The sequence below is a fragment of the Athene cunicularia genome (assembly GCF_003259725.1).
Source record: "Athene cunicularia isolate RWA chromosome 9 unlocalized genomic scaffold, athCun1 chr9_part2, whole genome shotgun sequence".
In the NCBI taxonomy this organism is placed as follows: Eukaryota; Metazoa; Chordata; class Aves; order Strigiformes; family Strigidae; genus Athene; species Athene cunicularia.
This window is the reverse complement of record NW_020799111.1, coordinates 1,211,199-1,228,342: the sequence shown is the minus strand read 5'-3', so window position 1 is coordinate 1,228,342 and position 17,144 is coordinate 1,211,199. Positions and strand designations below refer to the sequence as shown.

At 51.0% G+C, this 17,144-nt stretch overlaps 2 protein-coding genes across 3 annotated transcripts in view; both read right to left on the bottom strand.

Annotated features, from left to right (window-relative positions):
• Positions 1 to 4,730: 4,730 nt before the first annotated feature.
• CRYGS (crystallin gamma S) lies at positions 4,731 to 13,470 on the bottom strand. Of its 2 annotated transcripts, XM_026855547.1 has the most exons (3): positions 12,099 to 13,470; positions 7,058 to 7,300; positions 4,731 to 5,060 (listed from the first exon to the last, which is right to left on the bottom strand). In XM_026855547.1, exons 1-3 carry the CDS (start codon positions 12,117 to 12,119, stop codon positions 4,788 to 4,790), a joined length of 537 nt encoding a protein of 178 aa, XP_026711348.1. In that variant the 5' UTR covers positions 12,120 to 13,470; the 3' UTR covers positions 4,731 to 4,787. The 2 variants fall into 2 exon arrangements, with proteins under 2 accessions (XP_026711348.1, XP_026711347.1); XM_026855546.1 differs by having other exon boundaries at positions 4,743 to 5,060; positions 7,058 to 13,470.
• Positions 13,471 to 15,734: 2,264 nt separating this feature from the next.
• Positions 15,735 to 17,144, bottom strand: part of TBCCD1 (TBCC domain containing 1) — a gene marked incomplete at its 5' end in the record, with an annotated part of 8,646 nt that continues 7,236 nt past the window's right edge. The window contains one exon of the mRNA XM_026855386.1: positions 15,735 to 15,887. Within this exon, the coding sequence (XP_026711187.1) occupies positions 15,758 to 15,887 (130 nt within the window). The remainder of the gene's footprint in view (positions 15,888 to 17,144) is intronic.

Sequence of the window (17,144 nt, the reverse complement as noted above, 5' to 3'; positions counted from 1 at the left end):
CCCCCCCCCCCATCACTGGTCCCACTGCACATCACTCTGTCTGCACATCGCCCCCTCTTGCACATCGCTCCCGTTTGCTCATCGCTCCGCTTGTACATCGCTGCTTGCAGGTCGCTCTGGCTTGCAAACTGCTCCTCTTGCACATCACTTGCGAGGTCTTGTCTCTTCCATTTGCTTCTATTGCCCTCTGCTGGGGACTGTCAAAGGGAAGGCTGATCCCCTGGGCAGTGCTTTCTCCTTTCCGTCTCCCCCTGCAATCTCTGGGGAGCCGCAGAGCCCCGGGTTGGAGTGCCAGTGCCTCACCGCAGCAGTGAACCCTCGTCACCGCTCGTTGAGTCTCAGAGTGGCCACTGGCCCATGACACTGCATACTCGCTCGCGGACCTGGCCAGCCCCATGTATGGCCAGCACATCTGGCCCAGAGGACACACGTGACAGTGAACAGGCACCAGAGACGTCCCATGTGGGTGCGCAGACATGTGTGAGATATAAAACATCTCGGCTCTGCTATAACACCTACTTGTGCAGAGCTCGAAAGCTCTGTGCATCCAGAGCTGGGCCAGACTTTACTCACAAGCCCAAAGCAGGACGGACAGAGCTATTCTTGAGCATCACCTCCTGAAATTCTTTGCTCTCTGCAACATTTGCATTTCAGCTGGAGTCAGCAGGGGATGCATAGGGGGGTTCACACATAGAGCAGGAAAAAGGACATCCGGAAGGGCCACACTGCCAAAACCAAAGTATGTGCTGTAATCAATCACTGGTGAGGAGCTTCAGAGACTAACCAGGTTTGGGCTAAGGCAGTGGCTGAACCTACAGGGCCTTTGGTTTCAGTGAGGGAGTGGTGGGAAGTGCAGGATCCAAAGTGACAGGGCTCCAGGGGATCCAAATGGTAATGAAAGGTTGCCCTGAAGGGGCACTACTGGGTCTCATTCATTAATTACCTTGGCTGGCCGAAGAAAGGTCCATCAAGTTACTGACGCCTCAAGACTGAAGAGCATCAGCAATGTGAAGACCCACAAAACCCCGAGGATTGCTGTGGGCAGCACAAAAGCTTGGGCTGTGCACACAGCAAGCAGTAAGGAGGATTTCTGCTTGCAACCTGGGAGCATTGCTGCTGGAAAGCCTGGAAGAGAAGGGCAGACACAGGAATGTGGGCTGATCTCATCACACCCGCCTGCTGCAGCTGCGGTGCCAGCAAGCTCTCACCTTTAGGGCCTGGGAGCAATTTTGGGGGGCAAAGCTGAGCGCAAGTGTCCCACTGTGGCCATGCAGCAATCTCTCCCAGACCCGGCAGAAACCCGAAGATGTGATGCTCTGTCACAGAGATAACCGTGCCCCACGCTGGGCCGCCACCAGCCAGCTCAGAAAAGGAACAAATTGACAGTATTCAGAGGAATATTCTTCATTTCCAAGCATATCATTTCTGTCCTCTGGCAAAAAGCCCCCCCGCCCAGATTTTTAGCAGCTTTTGCATTTCATCGGGCTGAATCCAAGGTGGGAAAGAGAAGGGTAGAAACTGGAAACCATTTTCCTTCAAGAACTGGGGGGATTTCCGCAGCAGAGAGGTACTGCAGGAGTCTCTCCTGTGCAGCATGGGGAATAGCGTGGGTCTGTACCCAGAGCTGAAGGGAAGGGATGGGCCAGCAAGGATGGGTTGGGGAACAGGAGAAAGGGAAGCTACTATCCCACCAGCCCTCATAAAGTGTGTCCTGGGATGCCCGGGGGTGGCTAACTTTGAGGGGAATGATCTTTCCTCCTTCAAAGCGATGCCACCTCCCCCTGTTTCTCAGTCCCACCCGGACCTGCTTCTCCCCAGCAGCTGGATAAAAAGTTTGGAGAAGAGTGTCACAGGCAGGAAAAGAGAGAAAAATAGCAGTGGGTCTTTGCAACCAAGGGGATGGAAATGGAGGCGACTACAAAATTTCAAAGCCAGCCTGTGCCCCTCGGTCACAGCCAGCACTGGATGGGCTGAGGAGGGGAGACAGATGCCTGCCCGGCAGTCTCCGCTTCCAGAAGTCTTTGCACACTCGCCGGATTATAGATGATGGAGGAGAGGAACGCCTTATACCAATTAATTCCCGAAGTGTAATTAACGTCTGGGCCAGCTCTGTGTGATCCCCAGCTGCTAATGAAGCATGGCACTGCTTTAATTCCTGCTACGCTGCACCATCTTCTTATTAAATCCAGGAGTAAGTTCCATCACATTTCCCTTAAAGGGAAAAAGGAGAGAAATGGAGCAGGATTTGTCTCAATGAAATATGGTAGATTAGAGTTCGCTGGATAAAGAAAGTAGGAGTGGGGGGAGGGCACGAAATGTGAAATTTTGTAGGTGTGTGCGTGAGCACGGGCATCTGTATATTCTCTCTCGCAATGACCTCCTTACACCCCATCCATCAGCCTGGGGTTGGCTTATTCTAACTAGCAGAGTCTTTTCTCGTGTCTAACAGGCCCATCAGACACAATCTGCATGCCAATTACCAGAGCAGACCCCCTGATACTGAAAAATGGAAATTAGCTGTCAAGCAAAAAACGGCATCAGCAGGCTGGGTTTGGATTGCCTGCGCTCCCTGCTCGCTCTCACCGCCACTCACATCCATATGCACTCTGCTCCGCGTGCAGCCGTGACAAGGGAGCCCCCGATGGAAAAAGTAATCTAGAATAATAATAAAATAAAAAATAATAAAAACACCCCCCCACCACCCAACTAGCATATTTTATTGTTATTCGTATTGGTTGCCAACATTCAGGGCACAATGAAAAATTCACCAGAGGGCAAGAGCCAGCCAGAGGAGGAGGGGGGAAAAGAGTTTGGATAATTGCGTTTTCGCGGTGGGTAGATCAAGCGATGTAAGGGAAGGACGTGGCGAGGAAATTTTAGTGTAAGGGCAAAGCAGAACCAGGTCTGGTTCCTCTGATGCTCTGGGGCGGACATACACCAGCAGCACCCTAAACCTGCCCACTGCGGCTCCGGCACCCACTGCAGTGTGGGACAAATCCCATGTAGGATGGAGAAGCACGCTGCCCAGGCAGACATTCCTCAAAACAGGGTGGGAGATGGTTGGAAATGCACTGGCCAGGCTACCTGCAGGAGATTTTCCTTCCAAAATGGGGATGGCAACAGGCTCTCTGCAAGAAATAGTGGCTAGGCCATGCTCAAGCTGTTGTCTTACACAGGCAGGAGCTGGTGGCCTCTGAGACACTTGGAGAGCTTTTGCCGTGAGTCAGGGGGAAAAAGGGAGCTGGAGCTGGGTGCCAGCAAGGCTGGTTGGGCTGGAGAAATATTTTGGGGAAAAATGCACCAAGACCCAACCATAATGCCAAATCATCTGGATCCTGCTGACCCGTGATGGAGGAGAAAGGCAAGGTGGGTCAGGAAGATGCATCACCCTCTGCAGCAAAGGACTGAAACAGGGTAGGGGCTAAGGCTGGGGAGGATGGACTGCAGGGTCACAGCAGGAAGAGGAGGAAAAGGAGGAAGGCAACTCTCTTCAGCCCACCTTTGTGCTCAGGGGAGCCTGTGGGGCCAGAGCTGCCCCTCTCAGCAGCCCCTTCCCACTCCTCACTGGTGACTGTGTTCCCAGGGGGACACAGCACTGTGGCTTGACAAGCATCACTTAACCTGCCTCCCTGCTCAGTAATAACCTCATATATCAACCGGAAAGAGACCGCAGAGCATGGCTAGAAGGGCTCTGCTTCTACATCCAGTATCATTATCCCAAGGCCCCTCAGCCTGATATGCAAACATGCTGCGGGTCCCCGGGGTGCTGGGAGGGGAGTGCCCAGCACAGCAGACATGAGTTATTCTTGCACGGGAGGCTGTGCATGGGCATGTGGCCACAGCATGGGCTCAGCCTGACATCTAGCACCACTGGACAAAATGGGGTGCTCCAGCTGGTGGCAGACTGGGCTAACTGGGAGCCTGACAGCCTCCTCTGCTCCCAGCATGTCTCAAGTGTCCAGTGACCTCTTCCTGCCCTTCAAGATCATTCAGCAGTAATCCCCCATCCCAGGGCAGCTTTCAGAGGCACTGACCATCTCTGTCCATGTCCAGCCTCTTTTTCCCCTTCCAGCTGCCCAGCCTGACGTGGTCCTTAGCCCCTTTCTAAGCAACCAGACCTCTTGTCTCACACCTACAAAGGGCATCCTGTACCTGACACACTGAGTTTCTGGGGCCCCCATCATCCCCCGTGGAGACTGCAGCCATAACCCTCCTGCCTGCTCTGGGATCCCTGCCTCTCATCTCCACTTTCCCCCCAGTCCTGTTGCCCTGTGCATCATGAGAGGAAAATGCTCCTCCAGCAGCGGGACATCTGCTGCCTGCTCAGGCTCCCTGGGGTGTTGTGTTGAGCGTGGCATGGAGGCAAACTCACCCCTTCTCCCCAACCACCACGGAGCAGCAACACAGCAAGCAGGGACTCCTCAGGACCACGATGGACTGAGCCACCCACAGCTACCACCAAAAACTGGAGTCCAGGGACGAGTTGTCCCACTGTTCCACTGGACTGGCCACATGCTGGAGCACAAGCTCCAGCTTCAGGATGGCTTTTCCCTGGAGAGGAGCAAGTGGGATGGAGGGGAGGGGATGGGGCCAGCCTGGAGGACAGCAGAGATGGAGGCAACTGGGGCTGGTGGAGGGTGTTTTGCAAAGAGAAGGTTCAGCTCCACACCCATTTCCCTGTGGCAGGATAACTCGCACGCAGACCCTGGGAATAAACAGGACAGGCTGAGCTGAGCGACTCAGTTGCTTTTATTGACGGCTTCCAGCAGCCCAGTCAATGGGCTGCCTCACTCAGCGATGCTGCGGAAGGACTGGACAGCGGGGCTCGCCGCTCCCCACTCCACGGGTTTGCGGTACTCCCCCTTGGGCAGCAGGTACTGCCTGCCCCGGTAGTTGGGATGCTCATAGAAAACCCAGACGCCTTCCAGCACTCTGCAGGCGTGGACCTCACGCATGTGCCACTCCTCCATGACAGAAGGGCAGTCTTCAGTGGCTTCGAACATCTGACCGCCAAAATCTCCCTTCTCAAATACCTGGATGTGGCCCCGGCCTCCACTTGGCTAGAAAAGAGGAGAGAAAAATAGCAGAGCACTGGAGGGAGACACCGACACATCCCCGGCTCTGACAGTCGCCAGTGGATGGGAGCAGAGATGAAGCATGGTCAGACTCCAATCGGGTACAAACTACCCCTCAGCACACCAAGACAGGGCTGAGCAGCTCACATCAGCCCCAAGAACACAGCAGGGAGGCAGCCGGGACAACTCTTGAGCCAGCATTGCCCACAAAGAGGGTACAAAACCACCGAGCTGGAGCAGAGCCGTTTCAGCTCAAACCCCCACGGCAGCCCCAGTTTCACAGGCTGCAGGGAGGGATGAGACCACATCAGCAAGCGCCAGGCTCTCTGTCCCAGGCAGCCTGCCCGTCCCACTGCTGGCCTGAGCCCTTCAGCCACTCCACGTGAGCATCAGAAGGAGAGATGAACCCCCTCCACTCCCCGCTCCTCCAGGCAACGAGGAATTTAATGAGCTGGTGACCCCAGCTGGGTTGTATTACAGGCAAACACAGCGCGGGTATTTTCCACTGTGATTTGAAGCGCTGCGTTGCCCGAAGGCACTGCGGCAGTTTTAATCTGCAGCTGCCTGGACACCGTCTTCCTCTGCCTCCCCCACCCGCCCGAGCCCACTCTCGTTGCTAGCCCCAGCCGAGCCCTGCGGGGTCTCTACGGTATCTCCGGGGCCCTCAGACCTCCAGCTGCAAGCAGTGGGTCTCGTGCAACCTCCCCAGGTGCAGGAGGGGAAGCCCAGCACCAGGTGAACCTGCAGGACAAGGCCTCCACATTTCATCCTGATGGAGGAAGCTGTGTTGCTGTTACACCTCTCGTGTGTTTCGGTTCCATCTCTTATGTCAGATCAGCACTCTGAACTGGCTGGAAACTCTCCCTGCCGTGTGCAAAGGGATTTAGACCTAGCTCAAACCCAGAACAGGCTCAAAGTGGCTTTAGACCTCCAGACATGGAAGCAAAAGCCCTTCTCAGCTGTGACACCTGCCTCACGCAATGGGAATCCATGGCTGTGCTGTTCAAGCCAGCGATGCTCAGGTGCCCACCAGCGCCTGCCACACTGCTGGCAAAAACACAGCAGCAGCAGCATCTCAACCCCAGTACACACCCCATCCACATGTCCATACCCACCAGTTTTAAAGGGTGCTTCTCCCCACAGGCTTCCCAAAGGGATCGTTCCCTCTGTCCCTTTCTCCCTCCTAGAACTTCCACAAGGTGTAAACGCTGCTCACTATCAACCTACACTTACCCCATCTCCTGCAGGACAGGCGCTGCTGGAGGCTGCGGAAGCTTCTCCCCATCCTCAGGTAGGAGGGGATCAACACAGTGTCTATGCTGCAGTGGGGAGACATACATCCCCCTGTGCTCCCCTAAAACTAGGAGACACCAGGCTGCTCCAAGTATGCCCAAGGAAGGCTTCAGGCATCCTTCCCTCTCCTGGTCACTCCAGAGCTGCTTCTGAGGCTGCTCTCCCCATGCCCAGAGGGGCTTAGTGATACTGGGATTCAGTTCCCCATATCAGAAGGAAGCCCTGGCTTGCCAGAGAGGCAAACAAACTGCCCCTTATGAGCGCTCCTGCAAAATCTACACCCCACTGTTACAAGCCTTGTGCCCACCACCAGATTTGGATCAGTTGGCAGCACACCAGGGGGCAAGGCAAGAGGCAAACCTCAGAGCGACCTGCCCAGACACTGAAGTCCCTGAAGGAACATGCAGATGAAACTACGTTGCTGTCCCTATGGAAACTCACCTATAAAGCACTCAAAAGGATCTGCTTTTTCCCAATGCAGTCAAGAGTGGCAGAGATTTACCTTCTCCACTCACCAAACACCTTGCCATTCCCAGAGCAGGGCTTCAGGAGCAAACCCCCTATAGCCATCCCCTCCAAGGGAGCTCCTGCAGGTCTCCAGGAAGATGGGGGCCACCCACAAGCATGCTGAAACCCTTTAATGATAGGTGTGTAAATTAAAGTGTCCCTTGGGAAGAGGTCACACTCACTATCTGGATGGCTTTGCAGGAGCCGAGGCGGTCATTGAGGCCCATCCAGTGGTGGTAGTCAGGATACTCCCCGTGTGTCAGAACATACATGTTCCCAGAGAAGTTGGGCCTCTCATAGGCCACCCAGGTGCCCCCATCCACACGGATGGAGTTGCAGCGGCTCAGGTAGGTGTGAAAATCAGGGCAGTCGCCGTCGCACTCGTAGGAACGACCTAGGAAATTCTTGTCTTCATAGAAGGTGACCTGAAACACAAGCAGAGGAAGGAAAGCAGGGAGGTTCCTCATCACTCAGTGTGTGCACATGCCTGCATCCATATTCTAGCCACATCATGGCATGAAATATCTGAAAACAGAGCCCTCAAGATGTCAAAAAAAGTCACCAAGCCCAACCACTGAGCAGGATCAACTGCATCCCAACAAATCCTGGCAGCCAGTCTGGCCCCAGAGACTCCAGCTGCCACCATTTTCTTGCCCTTCCCAGCATCTAGTTCTGTCTCAATCCAATCCAAAGCTCCCTTGGTGAAGTCCCTCTCCTCTTTGCAAGAAAACTCTATTAAAACATTTCCCTCCCACCTTCTCTAGATCAGTAGTTACTAAATTATGGCCAAGGGAGCCATAAATAGTCAACGGACCGTACTAAGCAGCATTTCATTTATGTTGGCTTACCAATTGTTTGCAGTTAGACCTGTATTGATAAGGGCATGGTGAGGTCTCTTTCCTCCTGGGTCGTGTCTTCTAGCCCTGCAATCATTCTCCTTGTTCCCACTCTAACAGTCCACAGATCACTTTTGAAAAAGCCAATGCCAAAAACTGGACATCACACAAGCTTTACCAGTGCCAAGAAAAACTAAAGGAGCACTCCACTTACATGGTGGATAGCACAGTTCTTCAGACATCCGAGGATTGCATTTGCAGTTGGCTTCCTTCTGCTTTGGTTGCTGCAACTTTGTGATATGGGTGACAATTTTCCAATCCATCACCACATTTCTTTCCCAAGAGCCGCTCTACAGCCAGGCAGCTCACTGCAAAGCACTTTGCTTAGCTGTGCTTTTTCCCTACTTGATCACAACCTGTTTCAAAATCTTCTCAAGAGCTGGTGAGCAAATCCCATTCCTCTTGCCTGAGGTATCACCAACCCAGACAGCCCTGGAGAGGCAACATGTGCTTTCTTCAGAAAGCCCTTCATGGAAATATTGTCAAGCCCTAGACCTGGACCAGTTCTTTGTACAGCCCCATTTTTACATCTTTCCAGATGACTGTTATTCATCAAGAGCCGCTCTTTGCAATACGGGTTTTCAAACCATCCTGTCTATTTTGACTATATCCTTTGCTTGCTTATGATGCTGTTATGCCAGACCACACCAAAAATTACATTAGTTCGACACAAATCAGTCTCAATAGATCACTTTCAGCTGCACCCAATCACCAGCCCATCTTCCACCCTAACAGGAGTTTGATTACTTACTCCAGTGTCTTCTAGAGCCTTGCGTTGAATCAACTGATGTGCAAGTTGGTTGATCCAATGCCGTAGATACTCAAGACAACATTTCACCTTTTCCAGCCCTCCAGTATGGCATCAGCCCCATACATGCTGCCGAGTTATTTGGTAGCGTCTGAGATTGCCTCAGCCAATTCCCCCAGATGCTCTGGAGATAATTTTTCTGGCCACAGTGATTTGAACATCTAACACGCAGTACTCCGTAATCCATATTTTCCATAGTATTTCCATATCTTGAGTAATAAGATACATGATCACCTTTTGCTCCTAGCTGGTTGTGCTTCACCTATGGTGCTTTGGCTACTGGTACCAATCTCACATGACTGCTGTTAAAATACCATTCATTGTCACACTTTCAACCCAGGAGGTAAGACTCAAATCTAGGACAACCCAGTCACTGTATTTTTTTTCATTCACTTTGCGTTAAAAAAATGTTGGCCACAGTTTTCCTAGAGCTGGTTGGTCAGTATATCCCACCAACCTGACCAAGTATCTGGGGAGTCAGACTAATCGTGCCAAAGGATTTATGTCCTTGGCCTTATGGCCTGTTGGCAGACGTTTATTAAGATGTTATTTTGCTCAGATTTTCCTCTGACCTTCAAGAGACTGGTCTTCCATTACGAAGCAGTCAGAACATACAAAACAACCTCTCCCCACGTCTCTCCCTCCTGAGCAAGCTCCTCCCAGCTTCAGTGAAATGAAGAGTTGGGAGATCACTACCATCTTTCCAGCAAGCGAATAAAGGTTGTAAAAGGTGTGCACCAAAATGACCAACTTTTGGTTTCCCACACTGCTACCCAATGGGTAGTTAATTGTGTTGGTCAGCCCTTGCCAGCCACAATCCTGTTGTTGTTTTACAGATCCTGCTTCTGGATCTTTCTCCCTAGAGGCTATCACCTGAAAAATCTGCCAGCCCTAGAGGCAACAAAGAAAGCCCTGCTCACTGACGTTCGGCAGTCACTCACCACCAGAAGTCCTCTTCCTGAAGCCAGTGGTCAAGAAAGCCACAGCATCCCTGTAATACCCTTTGCAGCTCGGCCATTGCCCTCCACTGAGACAGCTGATGAGCTCCCCCTCTCTTCAACCTCACTCCCCAAACTCTGCAGCCCCTTCTGATCTGCAGTCCCACTCCTGTCCATGCAGTGAGCGTCCAGCACAGTCAGTAGCGAACTCTGCCCAATGCCTGTAAGACCACAGGTCTGGTCTCTGTGCAGGCAGCACCCCACCCAGGCAGAGGGATGCCTGCTCCTGCCTCATAGCAGGATGGCTGGCACTGGGAAAGGAGTGAGTCTCCATCACCTCTAGTCCTAGCCCCGCATGAGCTGCGTATTCAGCAGAACCAGCTTCTCTTTCTTATCACAGCAACTGTGCACAAAGTTGGTTAAGTTGGCCTTTAATTTTGTAATAGAAAATAAAAGCTCATTAGGTGTTCCTTCTCCACCCAGCCTAACACTACTGAACTGCAATTTGGCAAAGCTACCTGGTGTTCCTAGGAGGGTATTTTCCCTGTACTTATAAAGCCACAAGGCCAAAGAAATCTGAGAGCACATAAAGAGCATGGCCATGCCCACAGAACAGTGACCAACCAAAAGTGTTGTTCATTGTTTTATTCTTAGACCATTTATAGGGAGACTCAAGGAGAGGGCTCCTGCCCACCCATTCTCCACCCCAGCTCTTTGCACACACCCTCAATTCATTTCAGACCTTCACACTCAGTGCTTCGCAGCTTTCCTCCAGTGATTTGGGCACAAACAGACCAGAATGATGTTTTTCACCCACAGGATAACAACAAGTGAATTATGGATTTCCATTCTAGATTCGTTGGTTCATTTCAGTCACATCTTACTCCAACACAAATCACCTTCCTTCAGTAAAACCACTGAGTTGCTCTGCTTGCAGCACTAACCCTCGCTCACTGCCCAAGCTTTGCTTTTTTGGGGCTTACCTGGCAGATAATATTTGCCATAGCAGATCTTCCTTACAGGACTATAAAACTCTTACTCCCTTGGCCACCTCATAGCAGTTGTTATATTTCTTCCCAACAGCAGCTCTGTTAGAAGGAAACTCATACAGAATAACTGTAAACAATAACTAGTAGTGCCCACTGCCTTCTAAGTAAGCAGAATGGGGGCAGTGACCCCTCCCTAGGGCAGACCGCTTGCTTAGGTTGTGAGAAATAGTGCGTAATTCACTCCCTCGCCCTTTTCTTCTCCCTGGAACGTGCTAGACAAGAGCATGGCATAGAGAAAAGATGAGATTCCCATCTTTCACTGACTTAACTCCTCTGGACATTTTGCTGTACCACAGCAGCACATCATCAACAAATTCCCTGTAGCAAGCTCACAGGGGACACAGCTCTCAGCAAGGGTAACAGCAGCACGTATTTAAGTCTCTTTAAGCGGACAGGAGACTCGAGCATGACTCAGTTACGTTTCCCCAGCACCTTCTTTATGCACAGGTACATAAAGACTGTACCACTGCTATCTGACAGCCACCAAGTTAGAAGGAAGCAGCACCCTGTGTTCAGTTTCTAAAGACTGCTCAGAAATAGTCAAATCACTTTGAGCAAAGATCACAGAACAAAAGGTGTGGAGAAGCAGAGACTGAATCTAGATCTTCCATAGCATCGGCCAGCGCCTACCAAACCACTCTGCTTCTGAGCCCTCTGCCCTCTTGGGTCTTACAGTCTCCTCTGGTTAAAAGGAACATAACCCACAAGCAAAGCTTCTACAATGGAAAGACTTATATCTGTTCACTACCTCTTAACAGTTGCTTCAGCGGGGAAGCTGGCTGCTACCCCGAAGTTCTTGACTCCTTTCCCAGCTGTTTATCCCTGCCCACTCCCAACTCTGCACCAAGCTCTGTGCGACCAGCCAGCTGGGCTCTGCTCACTTGAAGACTGAAGAACGCAGCGTTAGAGCTGGATCTCCACCTGATGCACACCACTAGCTGAAGTTGAGCTTTCTGGTCTACCTCCATCTCGTTTAAATTCACCTCTGCCGATTCCACCAAATCCCAAGGCCAGTTCGCATCCCTTGGGGAATGCTGTTGCCTTTGGTGCTAGGGTCATCATTCACTTCTGTCGCAGCACACCCTTTGCTCCACCACGGAAGGGGGACGTGGCAGCTGCCGCTGGTGTTGGGACTCAGGTCCTCCCAAGGAAGCCTTCCACGAGACTCTGTTCTGCAAATGCAACTCGTCACATTTGCTGCTGCCACAGCAGCCTCCACCACCAATTTACAAGGCATCAGGTCCTGGTGCATCTTAAAATATCCCTTCACCAGTCACTGTGTCCGACTCCATCCTCTCGCAGAGCCACACCTAAAGTAACAGCCAAGATCTGGGAAAAGACTAGGGAGGGCTCAGCTCCAGCTTCCCTCCTCCATTTGAGCTGGAATTTGAAGCATATCCTCTTGTCGACAGAGGGGGACGGACAGAGGGGGAGGCTGTCAGCAGAACAAAGATACCAAAGTTTCTCCACAACTTACCCCTGATTAATTCTGTACTCCTAGCCAGTCATGTATAGGCTGCAAATAAACCTACCTTGGTTCCAGCTCTGGACATTTTCTGTTCCAACCAAGCTCCTCAGTGCTGGAGGAACGTCAGAAGCTGTTACAAACAGCCAGGATCTGAGGCACCCTTTTTATAATGGGCTTGTTTTAAACCAGACAGCCGCTTTGTCATGAGAATAGGATCCAAAAATTGAGTCAGTGATTCTGAGGCTATAGCCGATTTCCAGAAAAGCAAACAGGATTATGGAATAAAGGAAGGCTTTGCCATCCTCCCTTTGTTATCATTTGCTGAGTCAGAACACCAAAACTCTGCCAAACACACTCAAAACACGCAGCCCCCTGCCAAGTCCTGGAAGACGGGGGGCAATTTGGCTGCTCTCTCCCTTTCAAGCATGTTAAACAAGAAGGCATCCTTGTTAGCTCTAAAAGGCCCACCCCCATGTGTAAGGAAGAAACACAATATTTATCAGACAATGTTCCCATGCAGCAAAGGATGTAGCTAGGAAATGGTCAACATGTGCTCAGGGCAGGCACCACAGGCTTGCAAAGACCAGCCACTGCATGGAGGCTCTGCTTCAAAAGCTCACGATGGAAACATGTGCACAGCAACGGGGCTGTGTATTTTTATAGCAAACCCTCAGCTTGAGCTGTATTGCTCCAAATGGTGCCTGACATAGAGGCAAAGTATGATGTCTGGCCACACACCCCCAAAGAGAGTGATTTCACACATCGGATAGTAAAGAATGATGCCCAGATTTCTGACCATATCTCCTAGTGTCACAAATTCAACTCAAAACTCTTGCACCACTGTCTGAGGTTTGAGCAAAAGTTTTTCTTTTAGCCACACTCTGGCCCACTGAGCGGGGAGGGCGAGGATTGCTGGCTTATGTACATCCACACCCCCCGCCAGTGCATTATGAAAAAACACCTCTGTAGCTATTCACTGCACCAGCCCAAAGGCTTAGCGAAACAAAGGGAAACGAATTTGGCACAGCAGCGCCTGAAACACAGACCCTATTTCAAATCTGTCAGGACAAGCAGTCTCGCAACAGCAGCTCTGCATGCCACCATGTACACTGCCACAGCCCTGCTAAATGCAGTCTGATATGACAGCCTGAGACAAGACATGATCAGCAGCATCTCCTTCTCTTCCCATTTTAGGTTCTTGAATTGCCTAGTGGTGTTGCTTACAGCTCTTACTGATAGAACGCTGTGAGGCCAATTTTTTTTTTTTTAAGTCAAATTATGACGATCAGAGTTCAACCACAATCTAGTTCCTATCAAAAGGCGATCTGGTAGGTTCACTATCACAGAATGATCTCAGTTGGAAAAGCCCTTGAAGCTCCTCCAGTCCAACCATGACCCTCACCCTGACCGTTCCCAACTCCACCAGATCCCTCAGCGCTGGGTCAGCCCGACTCTTCAACCCCTCCAGGGATGGGAACTCCCCCCCTGCCCTGGGCAGCCCATTCCAACGCCCAACAGCCCCTTCTGCAAAGAAATACTGCCTCAGAGCCAGCCTGACCCTGCCCTGGTGCAGCTTGAGGCCATTCTCTCTGGGCCTGGTGCTGGATCCGTGGCTCCAGAGACTCATCCCCCCTCTCTGCCCCCTCCTGTCAGGGAGTTGCCGAGGGCCAGGAGGTCTCCTCTCAGCTTCCTCTTCTCCAGACTAAACCCCCCAGTTCCCTCAGCTGCTCCCCAGCAGACCTGTGCTCCAGACCCTGCCCCAGCTCTGTTGCCCTTCTCTGGACACGCTCGAGTCATTCAATGGACTTTTTGGGGTGAGGGGCCCAAAACTGAACCCACTCATTGAGGGTCAGCCTCGCCAGTGCTGATTACAGGGCTCAGATCCCTTCCCTGTCCCTGCTGGCCACGCCAGGGCTGGTAAAAGCCAGGATGCCATTGGCCTCCTTGGGCACCTGGGCACACTGCTGACTTCTGTTCAGCCGGCTGTCAATCAAACCCTCCAGGTCCCTCTCTGACTGGCAGCTTTCCAGCCTAGCTGAGATGTTCACTAGGACATCTCAAAGCTCCACTGTGATCACTTTACACATGCCTCCTTTAAAAGTCAGTTAAATATAATAAACTCACCTTGCATTGCATCACCTGCCTCCCCAGGAGCCAAGAGAGACCTTCAGGAAAATTCTAGCATCACAACAGCTGTGTGCACCAGAGCACTGAATGCCCCTGCCTTCCCCTTCAGAAGGCAGCTGCCTGCAGTCAGCCATACAAGGCTTTTGTTTTGCTTAGCTTATTCAGATGCTCAGCTACAAGCACATCTACCCAAGGCAGGTTCCACTAGCACATGAGAATGGTACTCATTCAAGTTGATACTCTTTTACAAGAAATATAAACAGTAGGAAGCAGTGTTTGTATCAAAGCGCTGTGTTGGGGAAGCCTTCAAAACCTGCAACTCCATGGCTGTTAATACATTAGCACTTTTCTCTAGCTGACTAGTTCACATGTCATCAAGTAGTAAAGATGTGTCCCCCTAACACCCACTGTACAGGTAAAACTCTTTCCTTAGGTCATGTACCAGGCTTATCCAAGACTCTGTTTTATTGACATTTGTCAAAACAATGCAAACATGTAAGAAAGTTAATTCCATGAAATTACATTGTTTAAGTGCCATATTCATATAAAAAAAATCCATTGCATTTCATTCATTTAAAAGATCAAACATTTCTTTTTCACATTTATAAAAACAGTGCAGATGGCTCGTACCATGAAGGTGCAGGTGATGGGCATGGCCCTGTGCCCAGCTCTGCACCAGGAAGGGCTCCTTTGCTGGGCACTTGCTCACCATGGACACCAACCATGATGACAGCCTCCCTGCTACAGGATCTGCAACAAGGCATACTTTATCAGCCTCTAGCAACACGCACTTTCTCAGTTACCAACAGAACAGTTACAGCACGTTCCTGGGAATGCGGTAGTGATAAAAAAAAATCCTACACCAGGCAAACTGTCCAATCCACACTAAGGCTGGGCATCAGATCCACATCAAGTATCTTGAGTCAGGATGGCCGGAGTCTTAACGAGAACTGTTTTCATGTATCGCTGTCTGTTCCCAGAACTCTGTAACAAAACAAGAGGAGCAAATTTTACTCCCAACACTAGCAAAGATAAAGCAACTCAAAAACTAAAGAAAAGGAAAAAACCCAACTTTCTAATGGTTTGAAACATGCAATGGCAGAAAAGTATGATAAGGACTTGTCTCCGGCTCCTAAACTACTTGTACTTGGGAAGAGACACAACAAAGCAAGAATTATTTGAAGTCTCACTCAATTCTCTTAAGCAAGAAGTGAGACAGGTAAGTACAGACATTAATACACACGATCTCTTTGAAAGAGCAGCTATTAAAATACATTTTTACATCAGATTATGTACAATATGCCTATCTGCCTTTACAGAGGCACACATATGTCCCCAACAAACCAAACAGAACACCTGCAGAGAACAAGACAGGTGCTGAGTACTGGGAACAGATTCAAACTGAAAACAGGTTTTTTCTGCAAAATAAGAACTAAAACCAAATGGGAGAATGTCCACTGAACAGCCTCCTACTACTTCCATCTCTGCCTAGACTGCGCACATAAACATGGGGCAATTCTTCTAGATAGAGAAGAACCAAGATAAACAGGCCCTCTACTCACCCTTCCTTTCCTTTTGCTGTACAGGAACACAATGCTATCCTGCTGCCTGCTTGGAGCCCACTGCAGGTGGAACGAGGCTATCCAGCTGCTGACGGTTCCCCGTCTGAACCAGCCATTCATAGAATTTGTTTTCTACCAGTATCTGGAACTGTTTCCTCTGATCCCTGAAACCAAAAGACGACCAGCAAGGAAGTAGGTAAAGGTCACATTTATTTATAGTATTATCACAGAATCATAATATGGTTTGGGTCAGAAGAGACCTTAAAGCTCATCTAGTCTCACCCCCCTGCCCTGGGCAGGGTCACCTTCCATTAGCCCAGGTTGCCCAAAGCCCCGTCCAACCTGTCCTTGAACCCTGCCAGGGAGGGGGCAGCCACAGCTTCTCTGGGCAACCTATGCCAGTGTCACCACCTCACAGAAGAGAACTTCTTCCTTATATCTAATCTAAATCTCCCCTCTTTCAGTTTAGAACTGCTATCCCTCGTCCTATCCCCACACCCCCTGATAAAGAGTCCCTCCACACTTTCCTGTAGCCCCTTTCACTCCTGGGAGGCCACTCTAAGGTCTCCCCAGAGCCTTCTCTTCTCCAGCTGAACCCCCCAACTTTCTCAGCCTGTCCTCACAGGGGGGTGCTCCAGCCCCTGATCATCTTTGTAGCCTCCTCTGGCCCCACTCAAGCAAGTCCGTGTCCTTCTGCTGTTGGTGTCCCCAGAGCTGGACACGACACTGCAGGGGGAGTCTCATGAGAGCGGAGTAGAGGGGGAGAATCCCCCCCCTCGCCCTGCTGCCCACACTACTCTGGATGCAGCCCAGGACACGGTTGGCTTTCTGGGCTGTGAGCACACATTGCTGGCACACAGTCAGTTTTCCATCCACTGATACCCCCAAGTCCTTCTCTGCAAGGCTGCTCTCCATCCACTGCTCACCCAGCCTGTGTTTGTGCTTGGGATTGCCCCGACCCATGGGCAGGACCCTGCATTTGGCCTTGTTGAACTCCATGAGATTTGCACAGGGCCACCTCTCCAGCCTGTCCAGGTCCCTCTGGATGGCACATCCCTTCCCTCCAGCATGTCACCGCACCACACAGCTTGGTGTTGGTGTTGTCAGAAAACTTGCTGAGGGTGCCTCGATCCCACTGTCCATGTCACCAACAAAGATGTTAAGCAGCACCAGTCCCAACCCTGACCCCTGAGGACACCACTCATCACTGCTCTCCACTCGGACACTGAGCTGTTGACCACAGCTCTTGGAGTGCGACCATCCAGCCAATTCCTTACCCACCATCAGATCCGTGTCTCTCCAATTTAGAGACAAGGATGTTGTGCGAGACAGTGTCAAATGCTCATGACATCAGTAGCTCATATACTTCTAACCTCACCTTCACTACCAAAACAAGCATATATATATATATATATATATAT

Bases quoted from the DNA above. Each gene is read 5' to 3' on its own strand.
- CRYGS (XM_026855546.1), bottom strand. From the start codon at position 7,342: ATGAGGAACCTCCCTGCTTTCCTTCCTCTGCTTGTGTTTCAGGTCACC. The intron at 5,061-7,057 runs GTGAGTGTGACC...CCTCTTTTCTAG, and splicing joins CCTGCAAAGCCATCCAGATA to CCAAGTGGAGGCCGGGGCCA.